The 24,862-nt window shown below is 57.8% G+C and overlaps 2 protein-coding genes across 3 annotated transcripts; both read left to right on the plus strand.

The window, feature by feature from the left end:
* The first annotated feature begins 61 nt into the window (after nt 1-61).
* On the plus strand, nt 62-6,612 carry LOC122153984 (ubiquitin domain-containing protein UBFD1-like). Its single transcript, XM_042798737.1, is given in 8 exon segments — nt 62-247; nt 438-698; nt 792-1,000; nt 2,236-2,301; nt 2,433-2,484; nt 2,487-2,537; nt 5,066-5,148; nt 6,380-6,612. Coding segments are annotated over 8 exon segments (864 nt in total). The 5' UTR covers nt 62-216; the 3' UTR covers nt 6,491-6,612.
* Nucleotides 6,613-13,785: 7,173 nt separating this feature from the next.
* On the plus strand, nt 13,786-24,838 carry LOC116959438 (serine/threonine-protein kinase/endoribonuclease IRE1-like). 2 transcript variants are annotated; one of them, XM_042798733.1, is made up of 21 exons: nt 13,786-13,967; nt 14,221-14,702; nt 15,265-15,337; nt 15,658-15,730; nt 15,893-16,015; nt 16,102-16,203; nt 16,477-16,738; nt 16,847-16,925; nt 17,018-17,168; nt 17,819-17,940; nt 18,127-18,303; nt 19,158-19,392; nt 19,660-19,750; nt 20,359-20,548; nt 21,405-21,504; nt 21,654-21,853; nt 22,574-22,721; nt 22,835-22,962; nt 23,204-23,327; nt 23,466-23,533; nt 23,607-24,838. In XM_042798733.1, the coding sequence occupies exons 3-21, from the start codon at nt 15,335-15,337 to the stop codon at nt 23,796-23,798; spliced, it is 2,568 nt and encodes an 855-aa protein (XP_042654667.1). In that variant the 5' UTR covers nt 13,786-13,967; nt 14,221-14,702; nt 15,265-15,334; the 3' UTR covers nt 23,799-24,838. The 2 variants fall into 2 exon arrangements, with proteins under 2 accessions (XP_042654667.1, XP_042654668.1); XM_042798734.1 differs by having other exon boundaries at nt 14,221-15,337.
* The last annotated feature ends 24 nt before the right edge of the window (nt 24,839-24,862 follow it).

Consider the following 24,862-nt stretch of genomic DNA (forward strand, 5'->3'; position numbering starts at 1 on the left):
CTTCCTCCTCTTCTTTCCGCCGCGCAGCACCGGCAGCGCGGGGCTCGGTTGCCCGAGGGGGACCGGGGAAGAAGAAGGGCCGGGCCGCCCGTTCCCGCGTCCCCCTGCGGCCCGCCCCGCCCCGCCCACCGGGCCGGGCTACGGGAGCCGGCGCGGCCCAGCAGACCGCGGTGGGCGTTTCCCGGCGGGCCCCGCGGCAGATTGTACACAATCATCATGGCCGCCGCCGCCTCCGCCGCTGCCGACGGTAGGAGCCCGCGGTGCCGGCGGCGGGGCGAGGCGCGGCGGGAGGCGGGAGGCGGGAGGCGGGCGGCGGGCGGCGGCCCCGGGCGGGCGGGCGGGCGGGCGGCGCTCCGGGGCTGCGGCGCGGGCGGGCGGGCGGGCGGTGCAGCTTCCCGCGGGCCCGGCTCCTCCCGCCCGTGTCCGCTCGCCTCCAGGTGCCGAGCAGCCGGGCATGGAGGCGGAGGAGCTGCCGCCGGGCTGCGGCGGGGAGGGCGGCTCGGCGGCGGCGGGGCGGTCTCCGGAGGGCGAGGAGCGCCGGGACCCCCCGCAGGCGGCTGTCAGCAACGGCGGCGACGCGGAGGGCGGGAAGGAGCTGGTGGAGCTAAAGGTTATCTGGAACAAGAACAAGTACGACGTGAAGTTCTGCCTGGACAGCACGGGGGCCGAGCTGAAGCAGAAGATCCACTCGCTCACAGGTCTGTCGGGGCTGCCGCCGCCTCTCCCGCCTCGGCCCGCGGCTCCCCTCGCCGCCGGCGCGCAGCCTCGTAATCCTTGTGCTTGCCCCTTAGGCCTTCCCCCTGCCATGCAGAAAGTTATGTTCAAGGGACTTCTGCCCGAGGAGAAAACGTTGCGGGAAATCAAAGTAACAAACGGCGCAAAAATAATGGTTGTCGGCTCCACTATCAATGATGTCTTAGCAGTAAACACACCCAAAGAAGCTGCTCAACAGGAGGTCAAGGCCGAAGAAAACAAAAAGGAGCCGCTCTGCAGACAAAAGGTTATTGATGTCTCAATAATTCCTGGCATGGGGGAGCTGTAGGATTTACGTGGTTCTTCTGCAATTCTCTGCAGTCACCGATGGGTCCTGTTTCTCCTCAGAGCAGGCTGGGGTTTCTTTTCTCACAGCTGAGCAGCCGACGAAGGGCTCTGTGCAGAGGAGTCCTAGCAGCAGGAAAACGTGTAGCCTGGTGGAGGCTGGGGCTTTGCTAGACACCACTGGTGCTGGTGCTAGGTACAGCCTGGCATTTCAGATAAGAAAGGGTAAATAATAGAAATGTTTCGTGGTTGATATCTCAAGGACAGTCTAAATTAATTATATCTAAAAACTAACTAACTTTTGTTGGCGTAAAAGAATTTGATCTCCAAAAACTGCCTTTAAAATGAACACCAAGAGAGTAGTTTGTTCAGCTGTCGCAGCACTGAAGGGGACGGGGATGTTGGATCCTCCTGTCGCGTCCTGAAGTGCTGCCTGCGCGTAGGGAGTGAAGTACAGTGCAGCGAGGCTTGGTTTGGTGGCGGTGCTGCAGTGGTGTGGGGCTGAAAAAGGATTTTTCAGCTCGAGGTATTACTGGCCCCATACCTTCCTCAGAATAAATTTGATTAAAAATTAAACAGTGCATCACTAAACTGCAACCTTTATGAAACATGCTTTTGTTTTTCTATAATTTATCATAGTTCACGTTCACTGTAAGTTCCATCATTGTTTAAAGGTACTCAGCAACTTACAAGCTGTGAGCATGGTTTTCGTAGCTACTACTGCTCTAATCTGTTCTGGTTTGGCGCTGTGTTGCGGTATGTTGCACTGTCAGATGCAGAGGGTTTTCTGCCATTCACTGGATATAACACTTAACTGTTAAAACTGTCTTGCCAAATGCCACCTATGTGATTCAGCATGTATGATCTTAAAGTGGGACTTGGGATTTTTAAATTTTGTAAAGATGGGTATTTATATTCTAGAAGGGATGTTATGCTTTGATGGGTTTATATATTCTAGAAGGGATGTTATGCTTTGCATTATATTGGGATTTTATTCATTTGTATCACTTCTTTAGACTGTCATAGAAAGTGCTCAGTTAACTTTGAAAATTAACTGTTTCCTGTGTGATAAATGACTGCAAATAGTCCTTAACTGTCTCTTAGTGCTGTCGCAATGTGGTCAAGGGTGCAGCTGGCAGTAAATTGAAGAGCTCTGTTGTGCTTCTGTAACTTCTGATTTCTGTTTTTATATTGTAGCAACACAGAAAAGTATTGGATAAAGGAAAACCTGATGATGTGATGCCTTCTGTTAAAGGCGTTCAGGTAAGTAAATAAGTACCTGAGGCATTGTCGTAATCAGAAGAGAGATTTTTCTGTGGTTTTACAAAGTTAAGAGAATGTAGCTTTTCCTCTTAAAGTTCTTCACTGTGACTTACTATGTTGCCTCTTTGTAGGAGCGCCTGCCAACAGTGCCATTATCTGGCATGTACAACAAGTCAGGGGGAAAGTAAGATTGACCTTTAAACTTGAGCAAGACCAGCTGTGGATTGGTACAAAAGGTGAGCAGCCCTAAAACTCTGAGATGAATAATTGGTAATTGGGCTATAAGTGAATTGTGTGACGTAGAAATAGCTTCTGGTGTGACTAAATTGTGTTTAGGGAATAATGCTGGTATTGTAATACTTCAAAACTATGATTTGCTTCCTCTTCTCAAATGGCATTCTCCCAGGTCATTGATTATTACCTGATACTTTACTTCTGTTCTTGAAAAACTTGAGGTCAGTTGTGCCAGCAGACTTATGTTCCAGTCTGCTACTCACAGCTCCAAATGTAAATGACAATATTTGGCATTTCTAGCATATCTCAAAAGCACTTCCTAAACATTGGTTTGATGCCAACATCACATAGAGGCTCAGTGACTTGGCAAAGACTCGAAAGGGAATCCTAGGACCGGCATTAAAAGGAGGAGTGCTGGCATCTCTGTCATTATCTGTCCTTCCAACCAAAATTAGTTGGGTGTCTTGTTTCAGTGATGTACAGCTGCAGAACTCTGGCATGTGTTGCTGTGCAGAGGGATCAGTTTACCGTCTTGAGTGGTGCCAGGAGGAGCTGAAAGTGCTGTGGTGATAACGTGCGTTGCTGAGGACGTCTCAGATAACCCCCTGACTCCAGAGGAAGCTGTGCTCCCTTAGTTTGACCAGGATGGGGCAATTTTATAGTGATGAGCAAGAGGAATAGAAGTGGTTGCTCACTGTCCCAGTAAAGTAACCTAATTGGATGGTAATATTAGCCTGGAATGGCACCTCCAGCTGCTACGTTATTTCCAAAGTAAGCAGAAATCTCAGAAGTTTTTGACCTTTCCTTTGTAGGACAGACTTGACTGTAAAGATTTTTCTGGCTGTAAAACCTCTATTGGTACCAGTTGCAGTGATTTTTCTCCCGGGTTGAGTGATGGAGCGAGACGTTGGGGGTTTCTTTCCTCTCTAGGTTGGGCAGGCAGATCCTTCTGTTACTGATAATGTGTTCTAAATATGTGCTTAATATTTAGGTAATTAATCCTCTTCCTTCACCTTCTACCTGAGTTTCAAGTTTAGTATTTGTGAAGTGTTCTAGATTAGTGTGTTTCTTAAGCTGTGAAATTTGAATCTTCTTGTAGTCATCTGTCTTTCATGTAACCTGTTTCCCTACTTCCCAAAATTAGCAGCAGCTTGCTTCCTCTAGGGAATGGTTGTAATTGCTGGCTGTTGTTGGGAAAAGCTCCTTCCTACTCTGAGAAATTCATGGCAGATGCCAGCACGTAAGGGCTAGAATAAAACCAACTGGGTGTTAACACAGTTTTTCACTTGCTAGTCCTGGAAAGTTGAACCTGATTCTTCCCCCACACAGGCTCCCTGTGCTTCACAGATCACATTGTTCATTTTTGTAGTCTAAGGGTTGGTATAGAGAGGTGTTTCTTAGTTGCTCTGTGTCATTTTTGTAGAGGTGTTGATAATACGGATTCATCTGTTGCTGAGATATTGTGAAGAGTAATTGATTTGCGGGATGCTAAATGAGTGCAGAGTAAGATTTTACTCAATGAATGAATGTCCTGAGTCCAAGTGGGGTAGTTCAGAGCCAGCTTGGTTACAGCATTGGGGTAGAGCGTATTTGTCTTTACATCACTACGTTTATCTCCTTGTGTGCCTATTTTGGGTAGGTGCCTTTTTTTTTTTTTGTCACACAAGTTAGTTAGATATATCAAAGGAACTCGTAGTTCAGTTTCTCTGTTGTAGCGTGTTTATGGTTTTCTCTGTCTTGTATCCAAGAAGGTGATTTTAGGCTGACGCTGAAAGCTGCAGCTGAAAGGAAGGATCTTGGAGTTCAGTCTTCAGAAAGAATTGAGGACAGAACTGAGGCAGAAAAAGTGCCATGAACCGTACACTTTGTCATTCTTGCTGGTTACCTCTGGCTGGCTGGCATTACTCTGAAATGTAATTTTAGTCATCTCTTATTTTTTTCAATTTCTCTTTTGTTTCTTTCCCTATTTACTCATTAATATTGCCTGCCCTGCGCTTTTACAGTAACAGTTGAACCAAGGCCTCAGGGTAAAACCAGCACTAGGCTTTCAAAGAGTTAGTTAGTTAGCCTGTCTTCATTCCACGTGCAGCCCTGTCATTTCTGCAGAGTTTAGTATAATCCTTGGTAGTCAGTCCTGAATATTCTCACATGTGGACCAGCTTTCACTATGGCCAGTAATCCCCCTGGTCCAGGTGGAGTTCCTTGTGGGGAAACATTAAATGAAGCCAGGGTTTTCCCATCCCTCGGTTTAGACCCGGACCAGGTACGCTGAAGTAGGCGATGCAGAGACATAAAATGCGAGGAACTGTGTGATCCAGCTTTGGATTCCTTTAAATTATTAGGGTGCCAGCTGTGGGGTATGCGTTAATGTGGAAGATGGGTTTCTCGGCAGCAGGTATCCAGAGTTCAGCCAAAGAGGAGACTGCTGACGTGAGGAGCTTTTGGAAGTAATGGAGGTGGTATTTGAAATGAATGTGAAATACTGCTTCCTCATGTATCAAAAGTAATACTTTGATCAATTTTAATGTAGAGAGAACAGAAAAGTTACCCATGGGGTCCATTAAAAATGTGGTGAGTGAACCTATTGAAGGACATGAGGATTATCACATGATGGTAAGTATTGTCTCTACTTTAATATATCCAGTCTCATTACCTCATGCAGATACACACAAGTCAGGCTTTTAAAATGGAGCAAGTTGGAGATGGGTAGTGATGCCAGCCTCATGTGCCGTGGGAATGTGGACATGGTCTGCTGCCACGGTGGAAATAGGACGGTGGCATACTGAGTATCTGCTACTTTGTGGAAATCCGGGCTGGTTTCAGACTTCGTATCTTCTGTCTTGTGACAGTGTTAAAACAGTAGAAATACAATATGGCTCATGATGTTTTACTGTTAGTGATAATTTCCTGTATCTAGTTTGATTTCTAATTTCTGTTGTATTTATATAAACAACAGGTCTTGCTGAAGGGTAAAAAAAAAAATAGTGATTCTGTAATATTTTTTTTTCTGTGTGTAATTTTCTGAAAAAAATGGTATTGGGTCTAGAAAAAGGAACACGTTTGAGTGGTGTGCTAATTCTACTGAATTTTTGGCTGTTTCTCTTACTCTATGGGTTTTCCTGGGGTCTTGCTTTCCAAAGTACAGTAACCTTTAATGTTGAAGTAGGTTCCTTATATAAGTTGTTTCCTTCTTTAGGGGAAGAAAGGGGAAATGTTATACCTTAAAATTAATTTCTGCACAAGGGTGCTGAGGTAGTCTTTGTCCAAATACTTGATTTTTGATCACCCATGTGAGCAAATATCCTCTTTAGAATATACTACAATAAACTCATCCTAAAGCAAAGCTAGAGGTTATTGGCATGCCATGGTGCTTCTCTCCTAGATACGCTGACATAAATTGAGAGTAGGGCTTTATGTCTAGCTATACAATTCTATGAAATTTTATGACTATGAAAACATGGTCATTGTCTTCTTTTAGTTCCTGTTTGGCTTCTCAGCTGTGTGCATTCTGGTAATTTCTTCGGAGACTCTGAGTTATGCTTCAGATTCTGTCTTCCAGAATAACTTCCTCATGTTCTTGAAACTGGCCAGGAGTTCTCGTTGCTGCTATGATATCGTAAAAGGAAAGAGCTCATCATTTTAATTGGTACTTTGCAGTTCTTGTTTCTGAGGAACGCTTTTTGAACTGCTTACCAAAAAACTGTAATGTGCACCGAGCGTTTGAAGGAGGAGGCAGCTGGTATAACAGACGTGTCTGGTTTTTGCAGTGGATAAGCTGTATCTGTCCATGGGTATAAGCTGTTCTGTTTCCCGTTTGTAAATGTTGTCATTTTTAACTTTGCAGGCATTTCAGCTGGGCCCAACAGAAGCATCTTACTACTGGGTCTATTGGGTACCAACTCAATATGTTGATGCAATCAAAGACACGGTGCTGGGAAAGTGGCAGTATTTTTGAAAGCACGCTCACCTCTGGCACAGGAAAATGACACAAAGCTAAGGACACTGCTGGGAGAGGCCTCCAACATCCCTGGATGTGATGGTCCTGGAACTTATTAATAAAATATGCTAAACGAGGCATTGATGGAAGCCAGAGGTGATGTTCTTTCACCATTAGTTTACTTTTAACTTAAATTTCACCATCCCTTTTCTGCAGTCAGCTACAACCATATTTAAAGCAAATACAATGGAAATCAATAAATCTTCATTCACAAAATATTGTGTGTAATACACTTAAATCTGCTGAGGATTGATCTTCCAATTTAGTTTTAAAAAGAAAATATTACGATGTATTATTGAGGATTTTTTACATGGTTTGAACAAAAACAAATATTTTCATAATCTTTCAGTTACAAGCGTTAGACTTAATTTAGTTACCTGAGAATTTCAGAAACAGTTTTTTAAAAATAAACTTTAAACAGTATGCAAAATTGATGTTTAGTAAGCCATATTCTGCTGGCCCTTTTCTTTCAGGTTTGACTCTTCGGTAGCAAAACTAATTTTACTTTTTTCTTTTAACCCAAAGATGCCCTGCTTTTTTGCTCTCTCACCTTTTTTTTTTTATTATTATTTTTTGGTTTTTTTTTTTTTTTCAATACTAGACGCCCTGGGTTGGTACTCTGTGTAGCATGTTTGGAGCAGATGAATACCACTGTGGATGTTCTGTAATAGCGGTTGGCCCAGTGCTGCTTTACTGTCCCCTTCCGTGCCGCGTTAGTTGTTCCCCCCCAGCATCCCTCCCTGCGCCCGCTCTGCCTCCTGCCCCCGGGGCTGCTACATTTTAGGAGCATTTTCTTCATCACGCACGTTGCAGTCCAGAGCCTTTTTGCAGCTGTGTGACACTCTTTGACTGAGAAAAGCGGCCCCGGAGCGCGCTGCGTAGCGCTGGCTGGCTGGAGCGGGCGAAGCAGCGACCCAGCTCGCGCGACGGGGCAGAACCAAAGACCCTCCTGCGTGTTGGGGGGCGGGGGAGCGGGCAGGAGAGGAGCTCAGGTGCTGCCTTGCATCCTCAACAGCTGCAGTAGTCTCTTGCGACCTGGATTTGAAAATTCGTAGCGCGCTTATCCAGTGAATCTTACCAAATTTAGAGTACCTGTCCAGCGACTGATCTTTTGAAGTTTAAAGCGCCTTTCAGCTTTTCTCTTGCTCAAGTTTGCAGGAAGTCCTTGCGCCCCGTCCTGTCTGAAGTGATGCTCCTCGCCCTTGGTTTGTGATGCTCCGCGTGTCATCTCAGCAATTCACGTGCCATTTATCTCAGGTTTTCTGAATGGACCTTTCAGTCCGGAAAAGGTGCACACCCTTAACAGATCGCATCGTGCAGTCAGACTGAATCAGTCTTGCTCTGTGTTAAACCTGCATCTAACAGATCGCTGTTCTTTTTTTAACAGTGTAGGCTTGATATTGCTCAGTGCAAGTAGCTCAACATTTTGTGACGCTCCTGAAGCAGCAGCCTTTTAGGAATAGCTGATCTTAATATATTCCATGTCCATTTTCCGCTCTCCTTGAAACAGCCCAGTTGAAACTCAGCAGGTGCAAGTTCCCACATGAGTATTTATTTTCATTTTATTTTATTTGAGAGACTGGGAAAAGCGCTCACTTTATGGTATGTGTTAAGATTACGTATTTACCCGTAGACTCTTGATAGCCACATAAGCCGCTCTCGTTTTGTATTTTCAGTTAGAACATTTATGCAAAATGAATTTTAAAGGTGTTTCAAAGCCTACCTATAAGCTAGTGGTGTGCTCGTTACTCCTGTCGCTCGAGAGATTTCCTTTCTGTTACAAGCCACCAGCAGCGTGTCCGGGCACGACTGCCCGGGGCCAGGGGCTCTCCCTGAGCAGCCCCTTGGGGCGAGCGCGCAGGTCGTGGGGGTGGCGTCGGTTAACTGGAGGTAACGTTGCGAACGCAGTGCGGCTGTCACACTTCTAACTGCCGTCCTGGTGTTAGGGCTTCGACTTGAAATTCAGTACCTGGTGGAAAGCACGCACTAGGGTATAAAGGACATCGGTGGCGGCAGCTCTTTCTGTCGCTTGGAGTCACCTTTGCACTCGCTGCCCTCTTGGCTCTGTCACTGTCAGCTCCTCGACTCGCTGCGTGGCTTGCTTGGACCTGTCTCTGCCTCTGATCAATCCCATTTGCCTTTCCTGCTCCTCCGTTTGCTCCCCGGGAGGGCAGGTGCCTCCGTGCCAGCTCCTCCCCAGCCTTCCCGCGGCGCCTGCGCTGGGTGGGCGAGCGGGTGAGCACGCGGTGCCGCCGGCGTGCCGGGGGGCCGGTCCTGGCCACGGGGAACGGGGCCGCGGTTAACGGTCCTCTCTGCTCCTTTCCCAAGGGCACGAGGACTCTGCAGCCTGTGCCTGGTGCAATCAGTCAGACTGAACATAAAAACCGTTGGTTACAAAGCAGTTTTAAACACAGAGAAGAAAATACTCTCAACTGAGAAAATGTGATCCTCTTTAGGTGCTTCTTTTCAAGTTGGATTAAGTGAAAATGGAAATTGTCTTACTTTTTTGTTCTACGCGCAAAGTTTGAATTAAAATACAGGAAAGTGATATTTGTATAAAATGCTTTAATTGGTGTTTGTTGGCTTCATGTAGTAGGTTTCCTGGGAGTTCTTTGAAATTAATATTCCAATTGAACTTAGCAGCACTGCTTTTAAGGTCCTTCCTCTTTTGGAATGATGTGGAGCTTTGTCTTCTGCTATATGCTGATTTTTTCCAAGGCAATTACTGACATTAACTAATGATCATTAACAGCTAAGCAAACACCATCTCTCTAGTTCGGGACTGTCACGGCTTGCCTCACTGGGGAGCCGTTTGCTCACCTCTCTCTTGGCTTTGGATTTTACTCGCTGGTAGCTGTGATCATCTCCAGGGCCGATGCAGCGTAACAAACGGTCCTGTGCAGGAACGCAGCACTTGGCGCTCGGCGAGACACAAGCGTTGTGAGTAAAGTGCAAATGCAATCAGTGGCTCGAGCTGGCTGGTAGGTTGCTTTGAGATCCAACGCGTGACCTCCCGTAGGACGTTTGTGGTAACACCTGGCGATTCTCGCGCAGAGGTTCATTTCAGTTAAATTGCAGTTTCACAGTGTCTGTTGGCGGGAGGTCAGATCCCCGTTGCACATACGTGCAATTCCCTGCGAGCGTTTTGGGGTGCAAGCCCTTGTGGAGTTGTACGGGGCGCCTGGCCGGCCTCGCTGCCTGGGGTTGGAGCACCCGTAATGCCAGCGCAGGTTTCCACGGGGCGCGGCCGGGGGGGTCCTGCTGCACCCCGGGCCCTTCGGTGGCACTGAGGGGGCAGCTCCCCCGGGCGCCGTCCTGTGCGTCCCTTCTGCTCTCCTCCTCCCGAGTTTAGTATTCCCTCCCGCTCTGTCTGTGCGTCCCACGCCTACACAGCTGTAGGATTAGTGCTGCACTGGGAATGCAAAAGTACATCGCTCAGCCTTGCTTGGGTTTGAACGGAGACTGTCCTGCACGGAGATCTTGTATCGCTCGCGAGATTTTCATGTCGAGTTTAAGATTAAAGTAAATCATTCATCTCCGCTGTTTGAGAAGCGTGTAACTAAAATGAGGACGCTATGATGATGGAGGAGAAAAAGTGATCTGAATTCAAAGACCTAGATAAGCAACCGCTAACGCACAATACGCACATGACCAGCTAACCTTCCCGCTCGGCGCGGCCGGTGTCCGCTGCTGCTTCATGCTGGAGGGGCCAGAGAGAAGCCCCTCGCTCGCAGCGTGGCTGCCGGGGTGGTGCCGCGCAGTGGCGGCGGCTCGGGGCCCTGCTCTCCCCGCCGGCAGCGTTCCCCCGCGCCGCCTGCTCGCCGGGCCAACCCGGCCGGGCAAGCGTGGCTTCCAAACTTCCCTCCTTTTGTTTACTTTTTCTTCCCCTGTGACTTGATTTCTCCGGTGAACTGTTTCCATTTCGAGTTTCGTACCCCAGCCTTTTGCCAGCTCTTGGGGTTAGGTTGTTGGCATCTGGCTTTGTTAATTAATGTCCTCGTCACCGGGGGGAGGGAGAAGGGGGGCCGGGAGAGCCGTAGCAAGTCTTGTACGAAGCATATGGCCACTTCACCTTCTAGCCAAGGATCCGTTTTCTGTGGCTCATGGAAGTTCACTATGTCTTATCCATATTCTAAGCAATTTGTTCTTTAGTTTTATATTAAAAAAAAAGTCTTAGATATTTGTGTCCGCTGCAGATTTATTTTAAATGGAATATGTAAGTACCATGTATTAATGGTATTTTTAAATAATCTATTGCCTATTTCAGGGGAGGGGGAGATGACAAATATTTAGTCTTAGATTTGCACTGCTGGATTTTTTAAGTGTAACCTTGACTGGTTATCCTATTGTTTTATTCTGTAAGATTAGTCCTATGAATTAAAGTTTGATAATTAAGTATTTCTGTGTTCGAGTGTTTCAACAGCTACTTCCTACTGCATGAGCAGCTGTTAGCAAATGGGTTGTAGTTAGCTTCTTTGCAGACAGATGGATGCGGGCAGAAATTCCTGGGAACCCCTGCTCGTCCTCACGTCTGAGGCCCTCGGAGCCCTTCCCGGGGTGGGGATGGGGGTGGCCGGCTGCCCGACTCCGCTCCGTACCCCAAGGCTGTGCCCGTTCTGCAGCTCCCTCTCCAAGCCCAGGGTTTAGGCTTGGTTTAAGCTGTAGCTGCCCAAAGGCTGAGCATGCCCAGCTCCCAGGTACGGGGGGGGGGGGGGGGGGGCACTTTGCTGCCCCGTCCGAACTTCTGAGATAGCTCAGTAGTGTCATCACTGAAATAAAGTGCAAAATCTCTGCTAGAGTCCCCGGCGTGTACCCCTGGGTGAGTTCTTGCACTGTGCGATGTCTCAGGGTGCCCCAGTCAGTCTGGGGGGGGGGGCGACTCCCACTGACAACCCCTTCGGGATTTTGGGGAGGAGCTCTGCAATCAGGGCAGGCTCCTGCTCGCTCTTTAAACGAAGCTGACGGTTACTGGCAGGGGTCTGGGGGGGACCAGGAACACCCCTGGGGTGCCCGCGGAGTGGGGAGGGACACGCGGAACACGGGGCTGCAGGTCCTTGTGCTCACGCAAAGGGGTCGGGAAAGCGCCGGGGGGGGCCCGGCTGCCGCCTCCCGCTGCCCCCGGGGCTGAGCGGGGCCGGGGGGGGCCGGGCCGGCGGGGGGGCAGGAAGCCGCATCCCGGATCCGCCCCGGCCCCGCTGACTCACGGCGCGGCGATAAGCGCGGCCCGGCCCGGCCCCGGCATGTCCGGGACATGGGCGGCCCCGCCGCGCCGCTGCGCCGGGGGCTGCTCGGGGGGCGCCGGGATCCGCTCCGGGAACCGCGCCGGGGGGGGCTGCTCCGGGATCCGCTCCGGGAACCGCGCCGGGATCTGCTCCGGGAACCGCGCCGGGATCCGCTCCGGGAACCGCGCCGGGGGGGGCTGCTCCGGGAACCGCTTCGGGAACCGCTCCGGGATCCGCTCCGGGAACCGCGCCGGGATTCGCTCCGGGATCCGCTCCGGGAACCGCGGCTGCTCCCGCTCCTGCCGCTGCTGCTGCTGCTGCTCCGCCGCCCCCGGCACAGGTACGGCCGCTCCACAGCCCGCGGGTGGGAGCGTGGTGCCAGCGCGGGTACCGGTGCGTGACTGGGAGGGTGCGTGGGCGTGTGTCCTGCGCGGGGGTCCGTGTCCCCCCCGGGTGTGACAGCGTTGGGGGTGGGCACTGTGACCCACTCCACCCGTGTCCGAGCGCCCTAGCCCACGGGCACGTGGGGGGCGAGTGGGTGTGCAGGCAGGCACAGCCCCTGCGTGTGCGGGGGGCCATGGGTGTGGGTGGGTCGGGGTGCGGGGGGTCCCGTGGGCGTGTGTTGGTGGCGTTGGCGGGGATGTACGTTGTGGTGGTGGCAGACATGGGTACCAGCGGAGGCTGGTGCCGTGTTTCTGTCTGTGCCCGGCCACCCCTCTCTGTCACGGGGGGACTGCGCGTGCCCCCAGCCCACAGCTGAGCTCCGGCCCCGGCGGCACCGCTGCGGGCACCAGGCTGGCGGGGTGGGAGCCTCGGGGAAGCGCAGACATCCCGCAGCACATCCCGTGGGAACAGCAGCCGCCCTCCTGGGCTTCCCAGTTCTGCCCGTGGTGGCGCGTGGAGAGCGAGCTGGGCAGCCTGGCCTTCGGTCGAGTGCCCTGTCACCGAAAAAAAACAGCAATTGCAGAAGAGATGGAAGAAACTGCAAAGCGTCAGGGGAGGGAAAAGCAGAGCTGGCGAGCTCAGAGCCTGCTGCAGCTCGGGCAGCTGGGAGGGCTCGGCGGGTTCAGTTGTTTCCCTTGTGCAGGTGGCCACACCACAAGAGCTCCGTGTCTGCTGGCCTGGCCGTCCCTCGCACGGTGGCCTCACGGGGCTGGAGAAGCAGCAGCGAGGAGCAGTCATCCTCCTCTGCCAGCCCCACCGTGTCCTCTGGACAAAGCAAGAGCTGGGAAGCTTGCTCTGACCTCACTTAAGGTTTAAGCAAGGAGGAGGGCAAATGAAAGAATTGGGCTCGAAGCAGAGGGGCTGATGTGAGGAGTGTTGGGAGGGAGCCGGTGTGTGTGCTCCCGGCCGGAGGAACAGCCGGAGAACAGGCGGCCTGGCAGCCGTCGGGGCCGCTGTCTGCGCGGGTGCAGCTGGAGCGGTCCCGGGGGTGGGGGGTGAAGGCGTCTGCGGGGCCGTGGCGGCTCCGTTACCGGCAGCAGGTTCTGCTCCGCGGCCGGGCACGTGCTCGCCCGTACGGCACCGCGTTGGCACAGGCTGTCGGCCGGTGTCCCCGCCCTTTACTCAGGCCGGGATCTCAGCCCCCCCAGCAGCGGGTACGGAGCGGGCGAGGGGGTGCCGGGCCCGGGGTGTCCTTGGGCCACCCCGCACGAGCGACCCGGGGCAGCAGCTCGCTCGATCGGCTTCTGCACGGCGGCCGGTGGCGAGCCCGTCGCTGCTCCGCTCCCCGGCCGCTGCCCGAAGCCGCCCGGTCCCCGCGCCCTTCGCCGATCCCTGTTTGCTGACGGGGAGAGGCCGGCGTGTGCGCCAGCCCGCGGCGCCTGAGCTGGCGCTTGCTCTACGGACGCCCTACACGGAAGCAGCAGCTCCTCTTCCCAGCGTGGATTGGCAACTACAACGGCAGGGGAGCTGACATCTGGAGCTTTAAAGGCTTGGGAGAGCATTAATTGCATTTCTGGCATGAAAAGTCACCCAACTCGTTTGTTTCTGGAAGGAGCCGGTCGGTCGTCGGGCTGTTTGTGTCACCTCTGGAAAGGCAGCGGGGAGCTGCGGCTGGGAGCAGCCGGGCTGCAGCTCCTGCTGCCGCGGGATCCAGGGCCGGGGGGGGGACAGCACTGGGCTCACTGCAAGCCCAGCAACCTCAGTGCCAGGGCTTAATGCTGCCGATTTATAAAACACATAGAAAAGCGCCTCCAAACAGCCATTAGCAGGTGCGGTTCCACAGGTGTCCTGTGCGGGTGGAGCTGGAGGAATGAGCAGATTTAATACACCGGCTTGAGGAAATAAATGATTTTCCCTCCTGGTCTTGCCTCAGAGGGGACGAGAAGGGACCTTGGGGTCTGCTGCTGCGGGGTGCTGGGTGTGGGGGGGCTGCTGGGCTGTGGCAGACAGACCCCCCCGGCCCGCGGGGGCTTGTCCCCCAAGTCTGTCCCTGCTCTCTAAGGACGGTGTTTGTGTCCGTAGTGCCTCAAAGGCGGTGCTGTGTCTGTCCCAGAAACGCTGCTCTTCGTATCCACTCTGGATGGAAACCTTCACGCAGTGAGTAAGAGCACAGGAGACATCAAGTGGACCCTGAAGGATGGTGAGTAGCAACCCGGGGAAGGGGGGGGGGGCTCGCTCGCAGCCTGGCTCCCTGAGCTTGTCGCTAGCCGGGTTCTGGGGGTGCACCCCCCCAGCCTGGCTCTGGGCTGGCAATTCCCCCAGCCCCGAGGGACGCTGCCAGCTGCAGCTCCAGCCCCAGGCACGGCCGTGCGTGGGGGGGGGCCGGACCCCCGCTGCCAGCGGTGCCTATTCTGGGTCTGAAATGCAAATAGGCTGCGGCTTGGGCACGGCATCGCTTGGTAAACACTGCCACGTTGTCCCCGCTCGCAGGGAGAGGCTGCTGACGTCGGCGTTTCGCTCTCTTTTTCAGATCCCATTCTGCAGGTGCCGGTTTATGTGGCAGAGTGAGTGTCCCCCGCCGGGGCAGAGGGCCCTCTGCGGGGCAGGAGCCTTTCCGAGGGGCACGACCGCCCTGGTGAACCAGCAGATTCACAGCAAGGAAGGGGAACCTCGGGGGAAGGAACCTCCCGGCCCACGCCGTAGCATTGCCTTAAACCTTCCCTTTGTGCTAGCGCTTCGTGCGTGGCAGTGGGGAACGGCTGCTCCCTGCTGCTGAACTGGAGCCTGTCTGCTGGCAGACGAGAAGCTCTCGGCACCACCACGCGCAAAAGCATGGGAGGGAAATTGAGGAAAATACACCTGGAAGTGCAGGGGGAAGGCAGGGCGGCCGAGAGCTCCCCTGGGGCTGGCAGGCGGCCGGGTGGCGTTACGGTGCTGGGCAGAGCGGGAGTTCATCTCCCACCAAACCCAGGGCTGGAAGTTGCCAGGAAAGGTCAAGCCCCGTAGTGAATCACCCCGGAGCAAACTGCTGAGGAGGTTTCTTCAGTGCAGCTTAATGTGAGCCCTTGGCGTGTGTCTGGGGTGGGGGGCAGCTCACATTTCATCCTCCTCTCTCCTCCTTTCCAGACCAGCATTCCTTCCAGACCCCAATGATGGCAGCCTGTATATCCTGGGAGGAAAAAACAAAGAAGGCTTGATGGTCAGTGGGGCTGTGGGGGCTGTGAGCATCCTGCCCACACCCCGGGGGTTCACTGGCCTGGGGGCCCGGGCTGACCTGCGGGACGGGGCGAGTCCGGGGCCTTCGGGTGCTCCTGCTTGTGCTTGGCACCCGGAAAATGTCATCCTGGTGGGTGTGGGGCAAATACAGCCGGGACCTTTTCCTTCCCCACCACCGTCCTGCTGTGGGGATGAGCAGTGAGGGCAGGCGAGGAGGAGCAGGCTGCTCCCGCGGGCGGGCAGGCTGCTGCTGGGGGGGGGCATTTCCATGGCCCCGCATCCACGCTGCCGTCTGTGTTGCAGAAGCTCCCGTTCACCATCCCGGAGCTGGTCCAGTCCTCGCCGTGCCGCAGTTCGGACGGCGTGCTCTACACCGGTACGCAGCGCCGGGCCCGGGGTGTGCGGAGGAGGGGGGGACCCCCACGGGGACCTCCCGGGAACGTGTCCGTGGAGGGGGGACAGGAGGAAGCCTGGCGAGCGGCTCTCGGGGCCAGGCAGCAGGACTGCGGAGACACAGAAAACGTATTTTCGTTCTCAGGGAAGAAGCAGGACACGTGGTTCATCGTGGACCCCAAGTCAGGAGAGAAGCAGACCACTCTCTCAACAGAGGCCTGGGACGGTGTGTGCCCGTCAAGCCCCCTGCTCTACATCGGCCGTACCCGTAAGGCAGCCCGGCTCCCCGTCCGTCTGTCTGGTCCCAGGGAGGGGGTGCTGGGCAGTGACCTGGTGCCCCGCTCTCCTCCCCAGAGTACGTCATCACCATGTACGACACCAAGTCACGGGAGCTGCGCTGGAATGCCACCTTCTCCGACTACTCGGCGCCGCTCTGCGAGGAGTCCTGCCACTACAGTGAGTGGCCACGGGAGCCACGGGAGCCACGGGAGCCACGGGAGCCACGGGAGCCAGCTCCCCCCACACCCTGCTCGCAGCGGGACCCTGGGGTGACGCTGCCTCAGCTGTGCTGCTTGCTGGGGAGAGCGGCTGCTGCACCGGCCACAGCTCTCGTGGGAGCAGAGCAGCAGGCAACAGCCCACGGCCGGTGGCGGGACTGGGGGGAGCACAGGGGGACAAAGCCCCACGGCCGGCACAGCTGCATCTCCCCCTCCCTCTGGCTCTGCCTAGAGATGGCACACTTCGCCTCGAGCGGGGACGGGCTGGTGGTGACGCTGGACAAGGAGAGTGGGGAGGTCCTGTGGGCGCAGAATTACGGCTCGCCCGTGGTCGGCATCTACGTGTGGCACCAGGACAGCCTCCGCCGCGTCCCCCACCTCAACCTGGCCATGGAGACCCTGCGCTACCTCACCTTCCAGTCGCAGGACATCCACCTCCTCAAGTGGAGCTACCAGTCCACGAAGGGCTTCGCCGCCACCAAGACCCAGCTGCTGTGGGTGGCTCTGGTGCCGCGGCAGCCGGTGGCATTTGCGTCGCCGGTGCTCGGCCGCCCTGATCCGTGTGATGGACGGAAGGCTGATGCCTGTCCCCTGCCTTGCAGGCCAGCTCTCTACGTGGGGAAGCATGCAGCCAGCTTCTACGCCTCGACCTCCCTGGTCCACGGCAGCGTGGCTCTGGTGGTGAGTGTCCCCACTGTCCCCGTTCGGGGTGAGCCGCGGCGGGCGCTGGCCCCAGCCGCGCGCCGCTCCACGCGCTGCCGGCCCCCCCCCAGCCGCAGGGCATCACGCTGGCCAGGATCGACGGCCCCACCACGGACGACGTGACCATGAGAGAGTCGGGGGAGTGCGAGATCACGCCCAGCACCGACGTCAAGTACCCTCAGGGCAGCATCGCCTCGCTCCACAACCAGTGGCTCCTAATAGGTGCGGACCCGCAGCGGGCACGGGCTTCCCCGGCGTCCTCGCTCCCGGAGGGTGCCCCGGGGAGGGCAGCCCAAGCGCCCGGTGTGTTTTGGGGTGGCAGCCCGACCCGCTTTGCTCGGCGGGGAAAATGGGAGCGATGCTGTGACTCACCCTCAGGGACTGCGGTGACTCTGGCTTGGGGCTCGTCTCAGCCCAACCTTGTCCCCTCCCCAGGAAGAGCCGCCGGCCGCCCTCACCCAGGGGGTGGGGGGGACCCTTTGAAGCAGGGCCCTCAATTACCCGTGCTGGAGCCCTGCACACAGACGCTGCGTTAATTAGCTCGCTCTGTGATTGCGGTCAGGTGCTGTGGCTGCGTTGGCATGTTTGGACATCGGGGTGGTGTCTCGGGGTCGTGGCAGGGGAAGCACAGGGGAGCAGGGTCAGGGCCAGCTGCGTGCTGAGAGCGGGGGACCTTGCCCTCTGCCATTCTCCGCTGGCCGCTGCACCCCCCCCCCCCCCTGGGGCAGGATGGTGCTCGTTGTGTCCCATCAGAAGTGACGCCCCTTCCCCAGGAGAGCCAGCCCTGCCCGGCGAGCCCGCTGCGGGGATGCAGGATGGGTGCCGTGACCGGAGATGGGCTGACGGTTGTCTCCGCTCTCCTCCCGCCGCAGGGCACCACGAGCTGCCTCCCGTGGTCCACACGACGATGCTGCGAGCCTTCCCGGAGAACCTGAGGAAGACAACGGAAACCATCATCCCCAGGGCTCCTCCCGCCAGGACCGTGTTCGATGATGTGAGTGGCGGAGCTCTGCTGGGTCCCACCTCAGCACCGGGGGATCCTCGGGCAGTGCCGCCTCGCTGAAGGGGCCGGGGGGACGGCGGGTCCCCGGCGTGGGGTGGCACAGGGAGGGGGGTGCTGTTTGCGGGGCTGTAGTGGCGAGGGGGTCCCAAACCCGAGTGCCCTCGGCGTGTGTTGCAGTTTCTGGCCCCGCGCAGCCCCGGGGAGCCGGCTGTCCGCAGCGAGGGGCAGTTTCAGCCGGACCCCGCGCCGGGGGAGCAGGCGGAGGTGTACCCCGAGGCCAGCAGCTGGGACCTGCTGGTGGCTGGCGTCGGCACGGCTCTGCTGGGCGGCGGAGTCCTGTTCCTGCTGCTCACGGTGAGTGGTGGCCGGTGGAAGGGCCCACCGCCTGCCGCAGAAACACCGCTCCTGAGGAGCCGGGGCTGCCCTCGTTTAGAATAGAATAGAATAGAACAGAACAGAACAGAATGGAATAGTTTGGGATGGAAGGGACCTCAAAGCCCCCCCAGTGCCCCCCCCTGCCCTGGGCAGGGCCCCCTTCCCCCAGCCCAGGGGGCTCCCAGCCCCGTCCAACCTGGCCTTGAACCCTTCCAGGGAGGGGGCAGCCACAGCTGCTCTGGGCACCCTGGGCCAGCGCCTCACCCCCTGCACAGGGAAGGATTTCTGCCTTGAATCTCACCTAAATCCACCCTCTTTCAGTGTAAAACCGTCCCCCCTCTTCCCATCCCCACCCCCTGATCCAGAGTCCCTCCCCCCCCTTCCCTGCCCCCCCTTTAAGCCCTGGGAGGCCGCTCGAAGGTCCCCCCGGAGCCTTCTCTTCTCCAGGCTGACCCCCCCCAACTCTCTCAGCCCGGCCCCCCAGGGGAGCTGCTCCAGCCCCCCCAGCATCTCCGTGGCCTCCTCTGGCCCTGCTCGAGCAGCTCCGGGTCCTTCTGCTGTTGGGGGCCCCCGAGCTGGCCCCAGCACTGCAGGGGGGGTCTCCCCAGAGGCTTTTCTCAAGGTCTCACGAGGTCTTTTCTCATCCTGTGGCGCAAGCAGCGGTGCCGTGGCTGCGATGAGCTGCACGGTGCCCACGCTGCCTTGTATACGCTCGTGGTAACGAGCCGAGGCGGTGCAGGGTGTGCTGCCGGCAGGGCTTGTGCCAAGCCCTGCCGATGCCCCAGCTCTGCTCTGGGCGCAGGAGCTGAGCGCTCCCGTGGTTTGTGTTCCAGAAACTGCAGAAGCAGCACAAGGTACAGCAGCAGCAGCTGGAGAAGCAGATTCAGCTCCTGCAGCAGCAGCAGGAGATGCTGCTCCCGGGCCGGGTCCCTGCAGAGCCCGGGGAGCCGGGGCTGAGCCAGGGAAGCTCGTCGCAGGTCTCGCAGAGCTCCAGCCCCTCGGCCCCCCTGAAGGACCCGGCTAACGGGGTGGTCAGCCCGGATCCGGCTGTCCCGGCGGCTGCTGCAGGTGTGTGCGGGGGGGGACAGGCGAGGTGCGAGGGGCTCTGTCTGGAGGTGCAGCCCAAAGCAGGAGCAGAGTCGCCCCGGAGATGAGAGGGGCTGCAGCCCAGCTGAGATACGGGGGGAGATGCAGGACCTGCTGCTGGATGATCGTGGGCTACAAAAGCAACTGCAAGAGCAGTAGGGCCCAGGCAATGGTTAAAGAACTGGGTGTCCTTCGTATAGGAGTAACGCTTACAGGCTGAAGGATGGCTGTCTTCCTCTTCCTCTGCAGATCCAGAACCAGACGTGATTGTAGTTGGGAAAGTTTCTTTTAACCCCAAAGATGTGCTGGGCCACGGAGCTGGAGGAACCTTTGTCTTCAGGTGGGTGGCACCCCGGGGTGCTCGCCCTCATTCCACTCTCATTCTCTCTGGGAGCCTCAGGGACAGCACCAAGGCAGCTCCTTCCTGGGAGGTGGCCGCTGGTTTCAGGGGCTTTTGAGAACGGGTGGCCACCTTCCCCTTCTCGTGGTCCTCACCGAACCCCCGTGGGGAGCTGGGCTTGTGGCCTTCGGTAAGCGGGTACCGGTGTGCCGGGCAGGTCCCCCCCTCGCAGCACTGCCCCGTGCTCCCCATCCCCTCCTGCCTGCTCCAGGCAGCCCACAGCAGCGGTGGGTCTAACCCCCGCTAAGGTCCCCCCTGCCTCTGGCTCAGCACCTTTCCCCAGCGCTAAACACGGCAAAAAGCGAGGGATGTTATTTTCCTACAAAAAGGGGAACCTGATCCCCCCCCCCCCCCCCCCCCCCCAGTTCCCAGCTCGCTGCAGAGATTTCTGCCTGTCCACGGCTGTGACAAGTCTTTGGGCATCACTCCAAGGTGACCCGTGCTCAGGACCCCGAGGGGCGAGTTTCCAGCATCAGCCGGAGCCTGGCTGGGCTCTGCTCTGGCTGGGGGGGGCCGTGCATGGACGCGGCCGCCGACTCTCCACGCAGGGGCCAGTTTGAGGGCCGGGACGTGGCCGTGAAGCGCCTCCTGCCCGAGTGCTTCCGTCTCGTGGACCGCGAGGTCCAGCTGCTCCGGGAGTCGGACGAGCACCCCCACGTCGTCCGCTACTTCTGCACCGAGAAGGACAAGCAGTTCCACTACATCGCCATCGAGCTCTGCTCCGCCACGCTGCAGGAGGTGAGCCCGCAGCCCCCCCCCCCCCCCCCCGCCCGGTCCTGGGGGCGCGGGGGTGCTGCTGGGGGGCTGCCGATCAATCCTGGCTGTCCCCCCCGCCCCGTGTTTGCGGGTTGGTCCCCCGGGACACGCATCTGGTTTCGCCAGTGCCGTGAGCGAGGCCGCGCAGTGCTCCCGCGGGAGCAGGGGGCTGTGCATGCCCGAGGGCAGGGTTGGCAGCCGGCGGCTCCCCAGTTCGGAGCCCTCTCTGGGGTTCCTGCCCGGCCACGGGTGTACAGCCCTGCTCCGAACCTGCCTCCCAGCAGTCCGAGGGGACGGGGTGGGATCGGGCATGGCCAGGCTGCGAGGTGCTTCGGAGAGGCAGAGCAGCCAGCAGCAGCACTGACCCTGCGCCAGGCCAGCCCCTGCCCTTGTTCCCTGCCCGTTTGTCCCCTCGGGAGGGACGGGGCAGCTCCCACCCTTGGCGTCGGTCGGGGCGGTTGTTCCCGTGCTGGGGAGAGACTCGGCGTGGGGGAGGAGAAGCATCCTTTTACCGCTCCTGAAGCAGGAGTGTTGCTGAAGCTGTGGAGGTCCGAGCACACAAGTGAGGGCAGTCTGCTGCAGAGGGAATAGATGCCGACTGGTGGTCCTGGAAACGGCAAGCCTTGGGCACAAACGGCCTCCGCATGGGCTTGTCTCCTTCCACCCCTGTCAGCCTAGTGAGAAGTGAGAATTTTGCCAAGAAAGGTTGGACCAGATGATCCTTGAGGTCCCTTCCAACCTGGTATTCCATGATTCTAAGCCTTTCCTGGCAAGCCTTGCCTTCTTTGCCCCAGTAAATCAGGCCTCAGTTCATCTCTCTACCCCTGTGTGGTTCCAGTACGTGGAAAAGCCCAGTTTCGATCGCCGCAGCCTGGACCCAGTATCTCTGCTGCGTCAGACCATGTCCGGGCTGGCCCACCTCCACTCCCTCAGCATCGGTAAGCGGGCAGGGCGCGGGCGGGAGGGCAGCGTGTCCCGCCGGGCTCCCGGCAGCAGCTCTGGGGTCAGCAGCGAGCGGGGCAGAGCCCTGTCCTGCTCCAGCCCTGCCACCGCGGTGGCCGGTGACGCTGCGCGCTCTCTCTTCCAGTCCATCGTGACCTGAAGCCCTGTAACATCCTCATCTCTGTCCCGAATCGCCACGGGCAGATCCGAGCCGTCATCTCCGACTTCGGCCTCTGCAAGAAGCTCCAGGGGGGACGGCAGAGCTTCAGCCTCCGCTCCGGCATCCCTGGCACCGAGGGCTGGATCGCGCCCGAGGTGCTGCAGGAGGCCCCGAAGGAGAACCCTGTCAGTGAGCTGCGGATGCCTCCCCCCGCTTAGGGTCCTCCTCCAGCCCGCCCCGGCAGAGTCCCCCCGCGCTGGCAGCGGCCTCGGGGCGTGCGACCGAAACGCACAATTAAGACAAAAGCTCCGAGAGCCCAGGCCAGCCCAGCTGCAGAGCACCGGGGCTCCTCGCCAGGACTCCCCCTGCTCTCCGGCCCTCGCGGGGACAGTGCCCGGCTGTGCTCAGCACAGGGCCTCTCATCTGGCTCCAGTCCGTGGAAATTCGGGGTGGGGAGGTCAGAGGGGGCCGTGGTTCACCGCGAACCTTACGCTTCTGCCCGTCTGTTTAGCCCAGGGAATCCTGTTCCTGCTGGAAGCCAGTTGCTGTACTGGTCCCTGGCGGCCCCGTGCTGGTGCTGGCAGCGCGCTCCGCGTAACCCTGTGCCGGGGTCCGTTTGCAGAGCTGGGTGAGGCACCAGCAGCCCCAGCACGTCCGTCTGGCTGTGACGTCCTGACTTCTGCCTGTGCCTCGGAAGCCCCCCTCCCCGCTACGGACCCGATGCGATGGGGGCTTCTCCGACCCCGGAGAGCGGGGCAGGCAGGAGCCCTGCTGCGATGCATTCTCCAGCAGCTCTGCAGCAAATGACCAAGCGTTCACATAAAAGAGTGGAAAAGTGGGGAGGCGAAAGCTTTCCTCGCCCTTTGCTGCGAGGGTCCCATCTCCCCCCGCTTTGTGTTTTGCAGACGTGCGCCGTGGATATCTTCTCAGCCGGCTGCATCTTCTACTACGTGGTGTCAGGAGGGCAGCATCCCTTCGGGGACAGCTTGCGGCGACAGGCCAACATCTTGTCGGGCTCTTACCAGCTGAGCTGCCTGCAAGAAGAAGCTCACGGTGAGACCCTTCCCCACCGCCCCGTCCCCCCGGGGAAGCCCTGAGCTGAGGGGGCGCAGCTCCCGGCCCTTCTCGGGGGGGTCGGTTCTCCGTTGTGTTGTTTCGCCTGCCAGACAAGCTTGTTGCGCGAGAGCTGATTGCAGCAATGCTCAGCCCCGAGCCCCAGCACCGACCCTCGGCCCCGGGGGTCCTTGCGCACCCCTTTTTCTGGAGCCAGGAGAAGCAGCTACAGTTCTTCCAGGTGAGCGCGTGCGTGGTGAACGTAGGTGTGCTTTGAAAAACGCGTGCTGGAAATGGCTGTGTTGAGGTCAGTGTGCTCGTTTTGAGCTACTTCTGGAAGGACGGGGGGGGGGGGTTGCGGTCGGGGTCAAACCCTCGTCGTCCCCTCCTCGGCGCCGGCTCTGTTCCCTACTGCTGGAGGGGGTGGCACGGAGCGAGGGCCAGCACCGTAACGGCCCCGGTCCCTGCTCCTGGGCACGCAGGACGTCAGCGACCGCATCGAGAAGGAGCCGGCCGAGGGGCCCCTCGTCTTGGCGCTGGAGGCGGGGGGGCGGGCGGTGGTGAGGACCAACTGGAGGATGCACATCTCGCTGCCGCTGCAGACCGGTGAGCGCGCAGGGGCCGGGCTCCCCGCTGCACCCCGAGCCTGCTGCCCCCCTCCGCGCAGCACCGGGCGGCGAGTGGGGGGGCCCCTCGCCCCGGCCGCGCCCCGCCTCGCTCAGCATCTCTCCTGCTCTTCCCCAGACCTGAGGAAGTTCCGCACCTACAAGGGGGGCTCGGTGCGTGACCTCCTGCGGGCCATGAGGAACAAGGTACGGCCCCCCCCCCCCCCAGCTCCCCTGCACCCCACCGCCCCCCCCGCTCACCTCACCCTCTCTCCTGCAGAAGCATCACTACCACGAGCTGCCAGCTGACGTCCGGGCAGCCCTGGGCTCCGTCCCCGATGACTTTGTCCAGTACTTCACCTCCCGCTTCCCCCGGCTGCTCCTGCACACACACGGGGCCATGAGGGTCTGCGCCCGCGAGCGGCTCTTCCGCTCCTACTACTGCCACGGCCCGGGGGGCGAGGGCGAGTGAGGGGGGGACACACGCCACGAGGCTGCTGCGGCCGCTCCTCCCTGCCCCGCTCCTACCCACAGCCCCGTCTCCAGCGTCCTTCACCCCCTCGCCAGGGTGAGGTGGGACCCCCGGACCCCCTGGTCACCCAACGTGCTGGTGGGTTACGGTGGGGCGGGCGTAGGGTGGCACTGGGCTCCTGAGGAGCCCAAGAGGGACCCTCTGGGCACCCACCTTTGCAAACGCTCGAGGTCAGACTCAGCCGCCTGAAGGCATTTGTGTTGGAGAACAAACCCCAAAACCTCTGCGGTGATGGCAAAAGAAGAAAGGAGAAAATGCATGTTGCATTTTCCTGAGGGGAGCTGGCAGGGTGCTGCAGCCAGGCTGGAGCCCCGGGGGGTGGTGACCAGGGAGCAGCAAGCTTCAGCCCCCGCGTCCTCCCCTGCCCCATGCCTGGGAAAGCGGCTCTTTGAGTGTGTTCAGCACAGCTGGGACCAGGACCAGTACACCAGTCTTGACACTGGAGAGGCTCCTGCAGAGGAGCTCCTGGAGAGGCACAGTGGGTCAGCTTTTAGCAACCACCGTGGGGCTTGGACCCACTGATTCCATCAGGGCTGCCCCCAGCCCTGGAGGGCAGCACAATTCCGATAATGAAGGTTTTAATCTCAGCTGGGCTGAGAAAAAGGTTTTTTCCCTTTTGTTTACCAGCAGCCTGTAGTTATGCCAGGGAAATCCCTTCTCCCCAGGGATCCCTTCCCTCCACAGCCTCTCCCGCTGCCCCAGGGCTGTTCTGGTTTATGGCATGCCCGTGGGCACGGGTTTCACAGGCACCAGCCTCCAAGGGCAGCACCCGCTGGGTCTGGGAGCAGCCGGTGCTCCTCAGCAAGGTTCCCACTCCAGAACAGCAATAATTTTGTACAGTCTGATTCCTCTGTGTGCTGGGGTGTGGGATTGTGTTACACAGGTAACAAGGGGTTTGTACCTGCTTTGGTTTCAGAACACTGTAGTGTCTAGAGCATTTTCTATAAAAAGTTGTAAAAAAAATAAAAACTAAAAAGCTCGCCCTGCTTAAAAATAAAGTGGTC

This window comes from Tyto alba, unplaced genomic scaffold, assembly GCF_018691265.1.
Source record: "Tyto alba isolate M040663 unplaced genomic scaffold, T.alba_DEE_v4.0 Super-Scaffold_28, whole genome shotgun sequence".
NCBI lineage: Eukaryota > Metazoa > Chordata > Aves > Strigiformes > Tytonidae > Tyto > Tyto alba.